The sequence below is a fragment of the Mobula birostris genome, chromosome X (assembly GCF_030028105.1).
Source record: "Mobula birostris isolate sMobBir1 chromosome X, sMobBir1.hap1, whole genome shotgun sequence".
Taxonomy (NCBI): Eukaryota; Metazoa; Chordata; class Chondrichthyes; order Myliobatiformes; family Myliobatidae; genus Mobula; species Mobula birostris.
Genome location: NC_092402.1, coordinates 79,926,097 through 79,944,463, shown reverse-complemented (window position 1 = coordinate 79,944,463; position 18,367 = coordinate 79,926,097). Strand labels below are relative to the sequence as shown.

Here is an 18,367-nt window from a genome sequence, read left to right as displayed (position 1 = left end):
AGTGTGCAAAGAGGTGGGTCACAGACTTCTCCTCACTGCAGTCCTCCTGTGGGCAGTGGGGTGCGGAGACGACGTTCCGGGCGTACAGGAGGGCTCTGACTGGGAGGGCCCTTCTCACCGCCAGCCAGGCGAGGTCTTGGTGCCTGTTGGTGAGGTCTGGCGATGAGGCATTTTGCCAGATGAACTGGACAGTCTGCTCAGGGAACCACCCCACTGTGCCCATCACGTCCTTCTCCTGCAGTGTCTGCAGGACACTACGTGCCGACCACTGCCTGATGGCCTTGTGGTCAAAGGCGTCCTCCTGGAAGAACTTTGCTACGTAGGACAGGTATGCCGGCAACGACCAGCTGACTGGGGCGTTGCGCGGGAGTGGGGCCAGACCCATCCTTCGTAGCCAGGGCGACAAGTAGAACCTGGGCACATAGTGGTACTTGGTGCCCACATACCTGAGCTCTACACACAACCTGATGCAGCCACATACGAAGCTATCCCTTCCAATACTATCACAATATGACCTCCAGTAAACCTTTTTCGCAACCTTCATCACTTTCTTGATCATGGGCTATGCCCTTTTATACTTAATAAGGTCAGTCGGAGAGTGATACTTCTTAACTTTCCTGAACGCCTTACTTCTCTCCCTAATTGCCTCTGCATACTCCTGAATTTTCGCTCCTTCTGCACCCGGCTCCCACGTCACCGACAACCCGAGCACCGAAAGAAGCCGCCCCTCCTGCTCAGCCAATGAGAGCGGTTAGGGGGAGAGGCCTGGACCTGTCCAATCAGGAGTTGGTATTCATGAGGAAGTTGCTGTGAGCAGCAGGCAGCTTTCATTTGAAGGTTTGGCGGAGTATTCGGTTGGTAATGGCTGAAAATACCGTAAATCCGATGCAGGCAGAAGTCGTGGATTTTAAAGTTCCCACTGGAAGCAACAAGACTTTGTTTGTCTGTAGCATCCTCCCTAAAGAGACTGAGGCAGAAATTTATGTGAGTTAGCCGAGAGATGAGGAGGGTTGGGGGTGGGGAGTTCTATAGGCGACTACAGTTGATGTTTTCTTTGTTCATAGGATTGCGTTTTCAAAACTTTCTCTAAATACGGACTGATCTACTTTCTGCGAGTGTTCAGGAATGCTGCCGTAGCTGAACCAGGTTTTTATGCCATTGTCAAATATTATTCAGCGCTGAATGCCAGTAGAGCACAGAAAGTTACAAACGAACAGTGTTTATTTCAAGAGCGACCTTTGAAGGTGAGTCGTAATTTTCAAATGATTGGGATTTTATAAGGAATGTAGCCTCGGAATTTAAGTGAATACAAATAATTATATTATTATTCCCAATCAGAATGAAGCTAATTCTAAGATGTTACTGGTTTAACTTTTCTTGTACTGTAATTGTGCTACTTTGAAGTAGAAGAAGGTATCTTGTAGGCATGTGTGAGTCTCACCTATCACCTGCTAGCTTGAACTCCTTCTCCTCCCCCACATTCTTATTCTGGCTTCTTCCCCATTCCTTTGCAGTTCTGATGAAGGGTTATGACCCAAGATGTCGACTGTTTATTCCCCTTTATAGATGCTGTCTGACCTGCTGTTTTGCTCAAGATATCCAGCATCTTCAGAATGTCTTTTGTTGGAAACCTGGAAGAAGTTGTTATTGCTGTTAATTCATGAATCATTTCTTTGTACAGTCTTAAACTATATAAATATACAGTCAATATACTATCTTGTTACAAAATGTTGCTTGCAGATCTACATAATATAATAGTAATGCAGCTTATTTAATTTCTTTGCACAGGTTCGAATGTGCACAAAGCAGCATTCCATGAAAGCATTTCAAGAGCACCAACTATCTCTGAATAGCTTCAAGTGCCAGGAGTTGGCAAATTACTACCTTGGTTTTAATGGATGGTCCAGTCAGATAATTGGGGTAAGCACGATGAGGATTCTGAGCAATGTGGCATAATATAAGTAAAAATTATATGTAGTAACTTAATTTGCAACTTAACATGTAAGTAGAAAAAAAACTCTGGATGATAGCAGCTTGGGATTTTTTTTAATACTCATTTTCAGAGTATTTCTGCAAGGCCAGCATTTAGCCTCCATTTCTAACTTCCGTTCAGAGGGCAGTGAGCAACCTATTGCAACTTTTCTTGCAAAGGTGTTCCAGCTGTGCTGTTGGGTAGGAGTTCCAATATTTATAGTTTATTGATGGAAGGATTAGTGCTATCTTTCCAAGCTGGGATGGTGTGCAACCTGGAAAGGAACCTACCTGCTGGCCTTGTCATTCTTCATGGTAAAGGTCACTCATTTGATAGGTAACGTCTGAATAGCCTGGGTGAGTAACAACTGTGCATTATAGAAATAGCATGCCCTGAGAGCCACTACGTCCAGCATGGATGGGATAATCGTTTAAGAGGACTGCTTTAGTTATTGCACTGCAGTCCTTCAGATAGGTGGAGAGTGTTCCATCACACTCTTGATTTGTAGTTGCTGGAAAGTCCTTGTTGTATCACTTGGCGTAGGATATGTAGCTTATGATCTGCCCTTGTAGCCACTATATTCACATGGCTGAACTGGATTAGTTTCCAGGCAGTGGTGACTCCCAGAAGTTGATGGTGAGGAGTTTGATGGTAGTGATACTTTTGAATTTTGAGAGCATGTGGTTACACTCTTATTAGAAATGACAATTGCCTGGCATATTTGTGGCTTAAGTATACATATTCTCTTGCTTTTTTTTTAATCTTCATTTTTTATAAATTGCAAGCCTTTCAGAACAATGTAGCTTGTGTTCTTTCCTTAGAGCAGGGATTTCCAACCTTTTTTATGCCGTGGAGCCTTGCCATGAACCAAGTGGTCTGTGGACCACAGGTTGTGAACTCTTGCCCAAGACCATGTTTTGTACCTGAAAACTCCCCCCTCCCCCCCCCCAAACACACAACATCAAAATCCAAAATCTCATCACCCTGCAAATGAGTGAAGCTGGTTCAGTTCGAACTGATCCTCCACGTAAGCCAAATGTCGGTTCACAGACAATTCCTCCTACTTTCATCTAGATTATGACCTTAACACTGAATAGGCTACTTACCCCTAGACCAGGGTTCCCAACTGGGGGTACACCAGTTAACGGTAAGGATTTGTGACACAAAAAATTTAGGGAAACCCTGCCCTAGACCGTCATAAACTTCTTCCTAGGGTGTTCTTCCCTCCACAGTTTCCCCCCAGCACATCTGCTTTTACCTCTTGCAAGCAGTACTGTCTAGGCAGATCTGTTACTTCAGACTGTTCATGTATCACTAAACACATTCCTTTCTTCCTTGACTCTGTGGTTTCTCCCTGATACAGCCCCTTCTCACTTGCATAAATGATACCTTAGATGCCTTCTAAACTTGACAGCTTCTCTTTGCTGATAGTCTGATCTGCTGGGTATTCCCTTCAGATTTATATTTCACAGCCTTTTCTCCCTTTCTTGCTAATTGCCCTCATTAATCTGTCAGTGAGATGGCTTTATCATCAGCTTCCTGACTCCAGTCTATCTATGAAATTCCAGATTGTCCCATCCTTTCTGCCCCATTCTGTGCAACTTAAAACTAACTCGGTTGCACTTTTCCCAGTGATGGAGTGTTGAGTTTTCTTTCTCACAAATTTTGTTGTTTAGATTAGATTCAACTTTACTGTCATTGTGCCGAGTACAGATACAAAGCCAATGAAATGCAATTAGCATCTGACCAGAAGTGCAAAAGAATGTTCTGTAGTCTGACATATTTCTGTTTTTATTTCAGCTTTCCCGCATCTGCAGTGTTTTTAAATTTTCGTTGATATCAAATTCACTACCGTTTCTCCCTAGTTTAATTATAAACCTTTTGCTCCTGTGGAATTGGATTACTTTCCTGTTCTATCCTCTGTCAACATCTGATCCTTGAGTCACTGGTCATGCTGATTTACCCTCTGGTACTTCCTCTTGTGGTGTCATCCCTTCCCTTTATATTTGAACTTTCTTTCATCATGCCTTAATCTTCCTCAACTCTTGTAGCTGATGCCCAGTAGCAAATCATACATTGGTCGAGCATACTTGGGTATTTAGTAAGTCCATAAGACATGGGAGCAGAATTAGGCCATTCAGCCCATTGAGTCTGCTCCACCATTTTATCATGACTGATTTTTATTTTCAGCTCATTCTCCTGCCTTCTCCCTGTAACATTCGACACCCTAACAATCAACCTCCGCTTCAAATATACTCAATGATTTTACTTCCAAAGCTGCCTGTGGTAATGAATTTCGCAGACTTACCACCCTCTGGCTAAGGAAATTGCTCTTCCTCTCTGTTCTCCAGGGGCATCCTTCTATTTCTGAGGCCCTCTGGTCCTAGACTCTCCCACTATTTAAAACAACCTTTCCATGTCCACTCTATCTAGGCCTTTTCAATATCACTAGACAACAAATATTTTTGAAAGTGTTGCTTCCTTTAGAAATGATTCATGGTTATGATAATGCTTAAAGCTGAAGAGAAATATATTTTCATACTTCTTGTATCACAGTAATTTGGAGAAATGAGAAATTAACTTTTATTTAATATAATACATTTAATTGTATAAAGGTGATGCTTTACAATAGTTCAACTAAGCTAAAAAAGATTTGTTGATTTTCATTTGTACTCAGTAACTGAAGCTTCTTGCTTAAGTGTCCACAATAATAATCGGTCAGCATTGATGGATTCCAGTTGCCCTGATACCGTTTCTCCATGACCACAATGTCCTGGTGAAACCTTTCACCATGCTTATCACTGACAGTGCCAAGAGTTGCAGGAAAGAATTCTAAATGGGAATGCAGAAAATGAATCTTTAGTGTCATGCTGGACTTAATGGTTTTGTATGCCTAAAGCATGTTGTCAATCAGATGCATGTAGTTTGCTCCGTAGTTGCCAAGAAAATTTCCAACAACATCCTTGAATGCCTTCCATGTGATGTTCTCCAATCCCATTAGAAGTTCTCTGAATTGCCTGTCATTGATGATCTGTTTAATTTGTGGACCAGCCCCACCAACAGTCAACTAGAAAAGGCTCCTTTTATTCCCACTCTTTGCCTTTTGCCAGTTAGCCAATCTTCGGTCTATACTTGTATCTTTCCTGTAATACCACAGGTTCTAATCTTGTTTAGCAGCTTCATGTTTGGCACCTTGCAAAACAGACTTCTGAAAATCCAAGTAAACAAAATCCAATTTTATATATATAATGATGAGATTGGAGGTGTGGGTTGTAGAGGTGCCCTCCCCCATATAAAAGACACACAAGTCAGATTACTGACAAAGCCTGCTCTTCTCAAGAAAGGTCTGTTTATGTGCGCTATGCCTCAATCAAAACAACTTTCAGAGGACCTTAGAAGACTTGTACAGATGCATGAAGCTGGAAAAGGTCACAAAAGTATTTCTAAAGACCTGAGTGTTCATCAGCCCACAGTAAGAGAATTTGTCTACAAATGGAGGAAACTCAGTACTGGTACTACTCTCTCTAGGAGTGGACGTCCTGCAAAGATCACACCAAGAGCACAATGTGCACTGCGGAAGGAGGTGAATAAAGAACCCGAAGGTATCAGCCAAAGACCTCCAGAAATCTCTGAGCTTGTTGAAGTCTGTTTGTGTGTCCACTATAAGAAAAACACTGAATAAGAATAGTGTTCATGGAAGGACACCTGGATATCTCCTGGATGTTCCACAATGCTGCTGGGACAATGTTTTGTGGACAGATGAGAGAAAAGTTGAACATTTTGGCAGAAATGCACCTTGCTATGTTTGGAGGAAAAAGGGCACTGTATACCAACACCAAAATCTCATCCTATATGTGAAGCATGGTGGAAGGAGCATCATGGTTTGGGGCTGCTTTGCTGCCTCGGCCCAGACACCTTGCAATGAATTCAAAGTTGTATCAAGACATTTTACAGGAGAATGTCAGGGTAGCGGTCTGTCACCTGATGCTTAGTAGAAGTTGGATGATGCAACAAGACAATGATCTGTAACACAAGAGTAAACAGGATTTACCAGGCAAGAATTTCCCTTAAGGAAACCAAGCTGATTTCAGCCTATTTTATCACGTGCTTCCAAGGGCCCTGAAACCTCTTCCTTGATAATGGATTCTAACATCTTACAAACTGTGTCAGACACTTTTCGAACATTCAACTTTCCCTGTCAGTTTTGCGCTAAATTAGACATTGACAGATGATGTAAAGTGAGGAACTAATTATTCTGCTGCCACTGTGAGGAATAAAAATAAATATCTGAATGCCACATTCTTGTAAAATGGATTTCCACACTTTTGGTCTTTGGCTCTTTTTCATTAACTTTTATATGAAAATTAAATGTTTGAATATTGATACAAGTTGCTGTCCTCTACTTTTGGAACAAGCTTCTCCACTAGCAATAAAGATGTCACAAATAGTAATGGTTTTGACAAGAAAACTACCAAAATGTGGAATGCCTCGGTTCAATGTTTGAAACTGCAAGAATATATGATGACCATTTGCTGCAGTTGAGTCTTTATAGATAATGATTCCTCTGTTTGATAGTGAGGGAAGTATTGTCTTCTTCAGTCCTCATCTTAATTTACAGCTCCAGAGGTTTTCTGATACTGATGGATGTGAAGAAAATTCCCAAGAGGTGCAATCACAGAAGAAGAGCATAAAATACCTTTGTGTAATGGAAGTTAAATTTAGAAATTATGGCATGTGTTGCAGAGGTGTTGGGGTTTCTGAGGAATTTGAGATCCAAGATGTCACAGGTAAGAAACAATCAGCTTTGAATTGCAGAGATTTGTTATAACATCTCAGTATTGCAGATCAGTTCCTATTATGAGTAAATGCTTTACATTAGTTTCTGATGTTGGTTAAAGAATATTGGTCAGTACAGCTAAAGGGTGGGGTGGAGATGCGTATCTACCAAAGAAGGTGTGAGATGCTCCTTCCCTGTGCTGGCCTGCAGGTCACCCTTGGGCAAGGTGTACAATCTGCTTACCACCCCCCCCCCCCCCCCCGATCACAGTCACGTGAAGCCACGCAAGCAGGTGGTGTGGATGCTCGTATAAGCGGCTGGTGCATATCACAAGTCCTGGTTATATGACCATTGTCACCAGGCAGACAATCTTTGAAGGATATTGATGATGGCTAGAGGTCACCCGTCTTGTAGAGACACTGCCCAGAAGGTGGCAATGGCAAACCAGTTCTGTGGAAAACATTTGCCTAGAACAATCATTGTCAAGACAATGATCACCCATGTCATACAACATAGCACGATGATGATAATAGCTGGAGAACTTTCTGCTTTTCATTCTGCCATGAATCTTTAACAAGCACCTAAAAGGACAACAACTTCAGCAATGCAGTCCCACCTTAACATGTTCCCAAGAGCAAAGTTCTGTACCTGCCCAAGAATGCTACTAGCTGAAATAATCCAGCACCTGCGTTAGAGGCAGTTTGGTTTTTTAACAACTTGCTTGCCATTAGGTGCAAATTAAAGTTTTCTGTTGTATTTGCTTTCCCACCCTGAATATGGTATATAAGCCATAACACACACAAAATGGTGGAAGAACTCAGCAGGTCAGGCAGTATCCATGAGGAGAAGTAAACAGTGAATGTTTAGGGCCGAAATGTTGACTGTTTATTCCTTTCCATGGATGCTGCCTGACCTGCTGAGTTCCTCCAGCATTTTGTGTGTGTTGTTCTGGATTTCCAGCATTTGCAGAACCTCTTGTGTTTATTAAACCATAAGCTAATTTGTGCAGTTTGATACAAAGCAAACAATGGGTAATACATAAATATCAGTCCTGATTCACAATACAAAAATGAACGTGTATTTTAATAGAATCAGAACAAGGGGGAGGATTTGGAATGATCTATTATCTGTTCATCAAGGTTATTGTCTTCAGAGTAGATTAGAAATTGAGAGATTTTGATCAGTTATGTGGGTAGAGACAGTCTCTCCAAGCTCTCAGGTTAAATAAATTGGACTGTGTCAAACATGATATGAAGCTCCTCTGTCAACTTACTTGATGCCCATAGTTACTGGACAGATATGTTGCTTTGATTCTTCCAAATTTGAGGTGTAGCTGCCAAGGCTACAGTTCGATAGCAGGCTAAAACAGTCATTTGGTTCTCTGGCTGGTTGGTCATGTTCAAGCCCAACAGTGGTAATTGATGATGTAAACACAAGGTTCCTGCAGATGCTGGAAATCCACAGCAATGCACACAAAATGCTGGAGGAACTCAAAGAATAATTATCTGGCTGAATTTGAATAGATGTTCTTCAGCCATATCACTATGAAAACAGATTTTTTAAAAATGCTTTCTATGGAATATTTAATGTGAATAGTTGATCTTAAATAAGTGGCAAATTTGAATATTCATTTATTGGCTCTAGAAGTCTTTTGAAGCTTATTGAAATTGTTTATTCATTCTTTCTGATGTGCTTGCAGGAAAATACTATGAAATGTAATTCTGATCTACTAAGCAGTCAATGAAGATTTTTTTTATTTTATGTTTCAGATCCACTGAATTATGCACTAACAATTGGAAGGATGCAAAAGTCTGCAATACAGAAAGCTTTATCAGATGCATTCCAGAAGGTGGTCCTTGTTGTCCTGGGTAAAGCCATACACTATCTCAGACTTGACAACCAAAGCAGCATTTATATTAACTGTAGTGACATGGGTGGAAAGCAGATCATTTACCCAGGACTTGACTAGAAGAATTAATTATGAGGATAGTATAAATTCTATGTCTACTCCAAAATATTTTTTTAAAAAAGCAGTTTATTTCTCTGGCTTGCCAGTCTTATTTTGGTGCCTTTTTTAAAATTAAAACGGTAAGACTATATTGAGTTGCCTCAGATGCCAACTGCAGACAAAGTATAGTGATATCATTTTTAAAGAGCACAACTAATTACAGAACTTGTATCAAATGATGCAGAAAGTGAACCCAATGGAGTTCCACCACACACCTCAGTCCTGTGGTGCCTGTTGTTTACAAGGGCTGTGCATGAATTGTGGAAGCATTGGAAAGGGTACAGAGGAGATTTACCAGGATGCTGCCTGGTTTAGAGTGTATGCATTATGATCAGAGATTAATGGAGCTAGGGCTTTACTCTTTGGAGAGAAGGAGGATGAGAGGAGACATGATAGAGGTGTACAAGATAATAAGAGGAATAGATAGAGTGGATAGCCAGCGCCTCTTCCCCAGGGCACCACTGCTCAATACAAGAGGACATGGCTTTAAGGTAAGGGGTGGGAAGTTCAAGGGGGATATTAGAGGAAGGTTTTTTACTCAGAGAGTGGTTGGTGTGTGGAATGCACTGCCTGAGTCAGTGGTGGAGGCAGATACACTAGTGAAATTTAAGAGACTACTAGACAGGTATATGGAGGAATTTAAGGGGGGGGGGCTTATATGGGAGGCAGGGTTTGAGGGTCGGCACAACATTGTGGGCTGAAGAGCCTGTACTGTGCTGTACTATTCTATGTTCTGTATAGATGAGATGACAAGAGGTGATATGCTTCCTTTTCCTGCACTCACTCTTCAAGCTCTGTCAAATCCCTGTTTTTAAATGATGGTAAAATGATACAGTCCTTCTGCTAATGGGGCTTCTGAATAAATAATGACATTTAAATGTTTAAACCCTACAATGTGATTTATTATTTATGAGGAACCAGGTGCTGAGCATTCATTTAGGTTTTCTCCTCCTGGTAGAAAACGGGAAGGTCTCTGTGCAGTGGAGCTCAGAACAGGATGGAATGGAGCACTTTACAGCGGAGGATCTTCAAACACAACTGCAGGTACAAGCACGGGTGATGTCAATATGTTCCATCTTTAGTCAGAATAGGAAAATTGTTTTTTCTAAATGTGCATAAATTGATTATAAAATCTTCATCTTAAAATGCTTTATGGCTATTAACCCTCTAATATAAGGCCCTCTGTTGGTTGGGATCGACCATGGATGTTGCATCCTGGCTGTCTAGATACGCAAGCCTAGGCAGTACGATATGGAGAACAAGCTGTTGCCCAGGTAGCAAGCTCCCCCTCTCCACACATCTGATGAACTGAAAGGAACGACAGAGACTGATACAGTTTGACTCCAACAATATCGCAGGAGTTGCCAGTCAACATTAAGCTAGATGTAGGACTACCTTAGGGACTTCAGCCCGGGATTTTTCCTCAGGGTTACTCCCGAAGCCTTCCCTGTGAGTGAGTATAGCTGCAAGGCAGTGAAGATTTGAGATCAGAATATTCCTTCACCTAGATGAGCTGCCAACCATGGCTAATGAACCCCATCTGTCTGAAGCAACTTATCTTAAGACGCCAGTAACCTGCTTTTGCCCCTTCTGTCAGTAGAAGCAGTTACATTGGGCTTAGTAGCTGAGCCACATGAAGGCCAAGAGCTGAACTTGGTTGTCAGAGGCTATTTGATATGCATGCCATTGAGAGCATTTAACAGGTAATAGGAGCTTGTCCTCCTTACCACCCCCTGACCCCCATCCCCTCTGAGGCCCTGATGAAACCACACCTGGAGTTTTGTGTGCAGTTCCAGTCTCCTTGTCAAAAAAAGATACCCTTGCTTCAGGTGAAATGCAGTGAAGACTCATCAGATTGCTTTCTGGAGTGAGTGGTCTGTCATGAGATACTGAGGAAGCTGGACCTCTATTTGGAACATATGTGAACAGCTCAAGAGGGTAGAAATAGGAAAGTTTTTTTTTAAAAGGAGTTTAGAATTGTGGGATCACTGTCTTGGAATAACAGATAAGCCATTTAAGCCAAAAAAGTGGGGAATATTTCTTTACAAAAAGGTGAATATTTGGCATTCTCTACCCTGGAGGCTCAAACTGTACTTAAAATGAAGTTCAATAAGTTTTATGTTTATTGAAAGACTATGGAATGAAAAAGATGGAGATAGAAGAGGAAATAGAGTTTCAGCTGGTTCAACTATGAGCATGTTGAATAGCAGAGAAAACCTGAAGGATAGAATGGCCTTTCCTATTTCTATATCTTTTATGAGAAAATATATTGATACTTAGAACCAATTACATTTGAACCCAGTACACTTCATAATTTCTCAAAGGTTATTGCTTTGCAGAAAACTTGGAATAAAACAATTGGAAGTGTTTCTCTTCACAGGTAAATGACATTTCATGGAGTCAATTTGAATACGAGGGTCAGGAAGAAATCCTTCCAGATCTTAGTTTCAACACACATTCTATTGAAGGAATTGGAACATGAGGAGCTGCTAAATTCTTTGAACATGTCTATTCCAGTGCCTCTACGGAATCTATCTTGCTTGTATTTTATGTCAAGTTAACAAAAATATGATCCAAAATACTGAGTTGCTTTTAAAAACAAGAAACAGTAATTCACTCTACTTGATCTGACAACTTGCCTTTGGAACTGTGGTATTGAGTGTATTTGTTTAAAAGAGGAAAATACACCGCAATTAATGTTTCACAATTGATTAAGGGAAAATAATTTGTGCTGGACCGTGGCAATGTATTTACACGCAACAACTATATAGAGAGAAAGGAGAATGTCAGATAGTGGAGAGTACCCCTATGGCTGTCCCCCTCAACGATAAGTACTCCTGTTTGAGTACTGGATTACTGTTTGGGGGTCGGGGGGGGGGCGGGAAGAGGAGATGACCTACCTGGGGGAAGCAATAGAGGCTGCGCCTCTGGCACGGAGTCTGGCCCTGTGGCTCAGAAGGGTAGTGAAAGGAAGAGGATGGCAGCGGTGATAGGGGACTCTGTAGCCGGGGGGGTCAGATAGACAATTCTGTGGACACGAGAAGGAAACCCAGATGGTAGTTTGCCTCCCAGGTGCCAGGGTCTGCGATGTTTCTGAACGCATCCCCAATATCCTGAAAAGGGAGGGTGAGCAACCACAAGTCATGGTATATATTGGAACCAATGAAATGGGTAGAAAAAGGGAGGAGGTCCTGAAAAAAAGAATACAGGGAGTAAGGAAGGAAGCTGAGAAGCAGAACCTCAGGTAGTGATGAAGGGATTGCTGCCTGTGCCACAAGACAATGAGTATAGGAATAGAATGAGGTGGCAGATAAATGTGTGGCTGAAGAATTGGAGCAGGGGGCAGGGATTCAGTTTTCTAGATAATTGGGACCTCTTTTGGGGCAGGTAGGACCTGTACAAAAGGGACGGATTGCACTTGAATCTGAGGGGGACCAATATCCTTGTGGGCAGGTTTACTAGAGCTGTTGGGAGTGGTTTAAACCAGGGGTCCCCAACCTTTTTTGCACCACGGACCGGTTTAACATTGACAATATTCTTGCGGACCGACCAACCAGTGTGAGGGGTTGTTAATCACGACCGGAATATAGGTGAAAAGTCAACTAAGTCACTTATAAGTGGCTAATACACTGAATTTCGTTTCTAAAAGGGTTTATCTAATGAATTTAATATTAAACACACAGCGCATATTTTCCTCGTATGAACATATAAAATCATTGCAACACACCAATATCGCTGAATCAGTGGGAGCTCTGGGCCTGTTGCCATGCAACAAGATGGTCCCATCGAGGGGTGATGGGAGACTGCGATACTCGAAGGGGGTTCCTTGTGTCCAGTCTATTCCACAATTTAGTTTTCGTTGCATTCATTGCAGAAAAGCCCGCTTCACAGAGATATGATGTTGGAAATGGAAGCAATGTTTTCAGTGCTTTCGTGGCTATCTCAGGATATTCAGCCTTGACTTTGATCCAGAATCCTGGCAGAGATGTTACGTCAAAATACTTTCCAGCCTACTGTCATTTGCAAGCTCGAGGAATTGATCTTCTTCCCGCGCTGACATGGATGACGCGTGGGTAATGACCTGGCATGTGTTCAAGTTCCAACAGTGGGCATGACAGGGAATGAGGAAAGGTGCAGTTGACTGGTATCGTTTCATATCGCCGAATCATATCGTTTCCTCGCAGCCCAGTAGCATATGCTTTGCGGCCTGGTGGTTGGGGACCACTGGTTTAAACTAATATGGCAGGGGGATGGGAACCAGTATGATAGAGCTGAGGATAAGCCAGCAGGAGTACAAGTAGATGGCCATTACAGTTGTTGGTAAGTTGGTGGAGTAGATCCTGAGAGGCAGGATTTATGAACAGTTGGAGAGGCATAATATGATTAGGAATAGTCAGCATAGCTTTGTCAAAGGCAGGTTGTGCCTTACGAGCCTGATTGAATTTTTTGAGGATATGACTAAACACGTATAGAGCAGTAGATGTAGTGTATATGGATTTCAGCAAGGTATTTGATAAGGTACCCCATGCAAGGCTTATTGAGACAGTAAGGAGGCATGGGATCCAAGGGGACATTGCTTTGTGGATCCAGAACTGGCTTGCCCACAGAAGGCAAAGAATGGTTGTATACGGGTCATGTTCTGCATGGGGGTTGGTCACCAGTGGTGTGCCTCAGGGATCTGTTCTGGGACCCCTTCTCTTCATGATTTTTATAAATGACCTGGATGAGGAAGTGGAGGGATGGGTTAGTAAATTTGCTGATGACACAAAGGTTGGAGGTGTGGTGGATAGTGTGGAGGGCTGTCAGAGGTTACAACGGGATATTGATAGGATGCAAAATTGGGCTGAGAAGTGGCAGATGGAGTTCAACCCAGAAAAGTGTGAGGTGGTTCATTTTGGTAGGTCAAATATGATGGCAGAATATAGTATTAATGGTAAGACTCTTGGCAGTGTGGAGGATCAGAGGGATCTTGGGGTCCGAGTCCATAGGACACTCAAAGCTGCTGCGCAGGTTGACTTTGTGGTTAAGAAGGCATACGGTGTATTGGCCTTCATCAATTGTGGGATTGAGTTTAGGAGCCAAGAGGTAATGTTGCAGCTATATAGGGCCCTGGTCAGACCCCACTTGGAGTACTGTGTTTAGTTCTGGTCACCTCACTACAGGAAGGATATGGAAACCATAGAAAGGGTGCAAAGGAGATTTACAAGGATGTTGCCTGAATTGGGAAGCATGCCTTATAAGAATAGGTTAAATGAACACGGCCTTTTCTCCTTGGAGCAATGGAGGATGAGAGGTGACGTGATTGAGGTGTATAAGATGATGAGAGGCATTGATCATGTGGATAGTCAGAGGCTTCTTCCCAGGGCTGAAATGGCTATCATGAGAGGGCAGAGTTTTAAGGTGCTTGGAAGTAGGTACAGAGGAGATGTCAGGGGTAAGTTTTTTTTTACACAGAGAGTGGCGAGTGCGTGGAATGGGCTGCCAGCGACAGTAGGCGGATACAGTAGGGTCTTTTAAGAGACTCCTGGATAGGTATGTGGAGCTTAGAAAAATAGAGGGCTATGGGTAACCCTAGGTAATTTCTAAAGTAAGGACACATTCAGCACAGCATTGTGGGCCGAAGGGCCTGTATTGTGCTGTAGGTTTTCTGTTTCTATGATGGATGTAACATGAGTGTAAGGAAGGAATGATTGGGTACAAATGTAGACAGAGCAGAGAGTTCAATTGTACCACAGAGGCAAAATTCAAAAGGGTGAAGAATGCTGGACTGAAGGTGCTGTGTTTAAATGCAAGTAGCATTCGGAATGAGGTGGGCAATTAGTGATGGGTGGGTTGGTATAACGTTGTGGACATCTAAGTCATGGCTGAAGTAGACCATAGTTGGGAGCTTAACATCAAATGATATACTTTGTATCAAAAGGACAGGCAGGAAGGCATAGGTGGTGTTGTGGCTCTGTTGGTAAAAAATGGAATTGCATCTCTAGAATGAAGTGACATGGGTCAGAGAATATTGAATCTTTGTGGGTGGAATTAAGAAACTGCTAGGATAAAGAAATTATGGGAATCATATATAGACTTCCAAATCGTGGCCAAGATGTGGGGTTGTGATTGCAAAGGGAGCTGGAAAAGGCATGTAAGTAAGGGTAATGACACAATTATAATGGGGGACTTCAGTATGCAAGGGGATTGGGAAGATCAGGTTGGTGTCAGATTGCATTTGTTGAGTGCCTATGAGATGGCTTTTTAGAGCAGCTTGTGCTTGAGCTTACTCAGGAAAGGCTATCTTGGATTGGGTGTTGTGTAATAACCTAGATCTTATTGGGGAGCTTAATGTAAAGGAACCCTTAGGAGGCAGTGATCATAATATGATTGAATTCGTACTTCATTTTGAGAGAAAGAAGCATAAGTCACATGTATCAGTATCACAATGGAATAAAAGGAATTACAGAGGCTCGAGAGAAGAGCTTGGCCAGATAGATTGGAGGAGGATACTGGTGGGATGATGGCAGAGCAGAGATAGCTGAAGTTTCTGAGAATAGCTGATAAGGCACAGGATAGATATGTCCCACAGAAGTAGTTCTCAAATAGCCGGTTGGCAACCCTGGCTAACAAGGAAAGTTAAGGACCGCATAAAAGCCAAGGAAAGGGCATATAAGGTAGCAAAAGTGAGTGGGAAATTGGATGATTGGGAAGCTTTTAAAATCCAACAAAAGGCAACTAATAAAAGCTATAAGAAAGGAAAAGATGAAATATGAGCACAAACTAGCCAATAATATAAAGCAGGATTCTAAAAGTTTTTTTCCAGTTGTATCAAGAGTAAAAGGGAAGTGAGTGTTGATATTGGACCACTGGGAAATGATGTTGGTGAGGTAGTAATGAGGGACCAAGAAATGGCAGATGGACTTAAGAGTATTTTGCATCTGTCTTCACTGTGGAAGATACTAGCAGAGTGCCAATGGTCTGTGAGTGTCACGGAGCAGGAGTGACTGACATTGCTATTATAAAGGAAAAAGTACTAGGCAGACTCAAAAGTCTTAAGATGGATAAGTCACCTAGACCAGATGTACTACATCCCAGTGTCCCGAGAGAGGTTGCTGAAGAGATAATGGATGCATTGGTCATGATCTTTCAAGAATCTTTTGAGTGTGGCATGGTTCTAGGAGTCTGGAAGATTGCAAATGTCACTCCACTCTTTAAGAAGGGGGGAAGGCAAAAGAAAGGAAATTATAGGCCAGTTAGTCTAACCTCTAGTTGGGGAAGTGTTGGAGTCTACTGTTAAGGATGAGGTTTCAGGGTACTTGGAGACGAATGATAAAATAAGTCAAAGTCATCATGGTTTCTGTGAAGGGAAATCTTGGCTGACAAATCTGTTAGAGTTCTTTGAGGAAGTAACAAGCAGCATGGACAAAGGAGAGGTAGTGGATGTCATTTTACTCAAATTTTCAGAAGGCCTTTAAGGTGCCACATGCGAGACTGCTTGACAAGATAAAATCCTATGGCATTAAAGGAAAGATACTGGCATGGATAGAGGAATGGCTGGCAGGCAGGAGGCAGCATGTGGGAATAAAGGGGGTCTTTTCTGTTTGGCTGCCAGTGACTAGCGGTGTTCCTTAAGGGTCAGTATTGGGACCGTTACTTTTCACATTGTTTGTCAATGATTTAGATAATGGAATAGATGGCTTTGGCAAAGTTTGCGGATAATACAAAGATGGGTTGAGGGGTAGGTAGCGCCGAGGAAGCAGTGCAATTGCAGCAGGACTTAGACAAATTGGAAGAATGGGCAAAAAGGTAGCAGATAGAATACAGTGTTGGGAAATATATGAGAATGCATTTTGGTAAAAAGAGCAATAGTGCAGACTATTATCTAAATGGGGAGAAGGACTTAGGAGTCCTTGTGCAAGTTTCCCCAAAGGTTAATTTATAGGTCGAGTTTGTGGCATTTATTTCAAGGGGAATAGAACATCAAAGCAAGGAGATGATGCTGAGGCTTTATAAGACACTAGTCAGGCCACCCTTGGAGTACAGTTGACAGTTTTGGGCCCCCGTATCTCAGAAAGGATGTGTTGTCATTGGAGAGAGTCCAGAGGAGGTTCATGAGGATGATTCTGGGAATGAAGGGATTAACATATGAGGAGCGTTTTGCAGCTTTGGGCCTGTACTCAATGGAATTTAAAAGAAGGCAGGGGATCTCATTGAAACCTACCAAATGTTGGAAGGACTACATAGGGTGGATGTGGAGAGGATGTTTCCTATGGTGGGGGTATCCAGAACTAGAGGGCACAGCCTCAAAATTGAGGGGCAACCTTTTTGAATGGAGGTAAGGGGGATTTTTTTAGCCAGAGAATAGTAAATCTGTAGAATGCTCTGCCACAGACTACGGTGGAGCCTAAATTTGTGGGTATACTTAAGGTGGAAGTTGATACTTTCCTGATCGGTCAGGGCATCAAAAGACATGACGAGAAGGCAGGTGTATGGGTTGAGCGGGATCCAGGATCAGCCATGATGGAATGATGGAGCAGACTTGATGGGCTGAATGGCCTAATTCTGCTCCTATGTCTTTGCATATTTGGAAATAACATTCTTGTATTTATCAAAACAAATTTAGTGCTTGCCTGATGACTAGTCGTCATCATCATCATCATCAAGTGCTACGTGGTATGACGTGAATGATCACGGTCTATCCATGACCATGATTGTTGGCAAATTTTTCTACGGAAGTGGTTTGCCATTGCCGCCTTCTGGGCGGTGTCTTTGCATCTTTACAAGATGGTTGACCCCAGCCATTATTAATACTCTTCAGAAATTGTCTGCCTTGTGTCATGACTTGTGACATCCACCACCTGCTCCCATGGCTTCTCATGACCCTGATCAGGGGGGCTGTGCAGGTACTATACTTTGCCCAAGGATGAAAGGAGCACCTTACACCTTCTCTGGTGGAGATGCATCTCCCCCCAGTAAGGTGAAATTCTTAGCATTTTGGTCACAATGTTGGAAAAAGAAATGGAATACAAATACAATTGGTTTGCTGTAGTTGTCTTACTATGTGTGCTCGGTACTGAAGTTTCTATTTCCATCACACTGGTCTCTTAGTGCTTGATATGTTCCAGGAACAAGAGTGCTAAAATGGATAGTTATAGTTTTGTGTATAAAGTGATTTATTTAACAATACAGTGCAGAGTAGGCCCTTTGAGCCATGCTACCCCAGCAACCCCCCATCAAACCCGATTAACCCTAACCTAATCATGGAACAGTTTACCAATTAACCTAACCAATACATCTTTGGACAATGAAAGGAAACCAGAGCACCTGGAGAAAACTCATGCATTCCACAGGGAGGATGTACAGACTCATTACAGACAGTGCTGGAGCTGAACTCATGGTGTTTAATCCTGGTTTTCTATTCCAGCTCTATGGCAAAGAGTCATCCAGAGTGGACAGAATTCCTGTGAGGGCTGGTTTTAGTTGGGTGGACTGAATAGTGCTTTTACTGCTGAATGTGAGGCTCTGGGCTGTACCCTGGTGCTGGTAGCTGGCCTAAAGACTTGGCACCGTTGCATCGCAAACCTGAGATGAAACACCCCTGGCCTGGTCTGGCGGAGGTGCTTGAGGC

General features: G+C 42.5%; 1 protein-coding gene across 1 annotated transcript; it reads left to right on the top strand.

The window, feature by feature from the left end:
• Positions 1 to 729: 729 nt before the first annotated feature.
• On the top strand, positions 730 to 11,577 carry rdm1 (RAD52 motif containing 1). Its single transcript, XM_072249057.1, has 7 exons — positions 730 to 984; positions 1,065 to 1,244; positions 1,789 to 1,920; positions 6,591 to 6,759; positions 8,519 to 8,617; positions 9,716 to 9,801; positions 11,138 to 11,577. The coding sequence occupies exons 1-7, from the start codon at positions 862 to 864 to the stop codon at positions 11,237 to 11,239; spliced, it is 891 nt and encodes a 296-aa protein (XP_072105158.1). The 5' UTR covers positions 730 to 861; the 3' UTR covers positions 11,240 to 11,577.
• The last annotated feature ends 6,790 nt before the right edge of the window (positions 11,578 to 18,367 follow it).

Bases quoted from the DNA above. Each gene is read 5' to 3' on its own strand.
- rdm1 (XM_072249057.1), top strand. From the start codon at position 862: ATGGCTGAAAATACCGTAAATCCGATGCAGGCAGAAGTCGTGGATTTT. The intron at 1,245-1,788 runs GTGAGTCGTAAT...TTCTTTGCACAG, and splicing joins TTCAAGAGCGACCTTTGAAG to GTTCGAATGTGCACAAAGCA. The intron at 1,921-6,590 runs GTAAGCACGATG...CTTAATTTACAG, and splicing joins GGTCCAGTCAGATAATTGGG to CTCCAGAGGTTTTCTGATAC.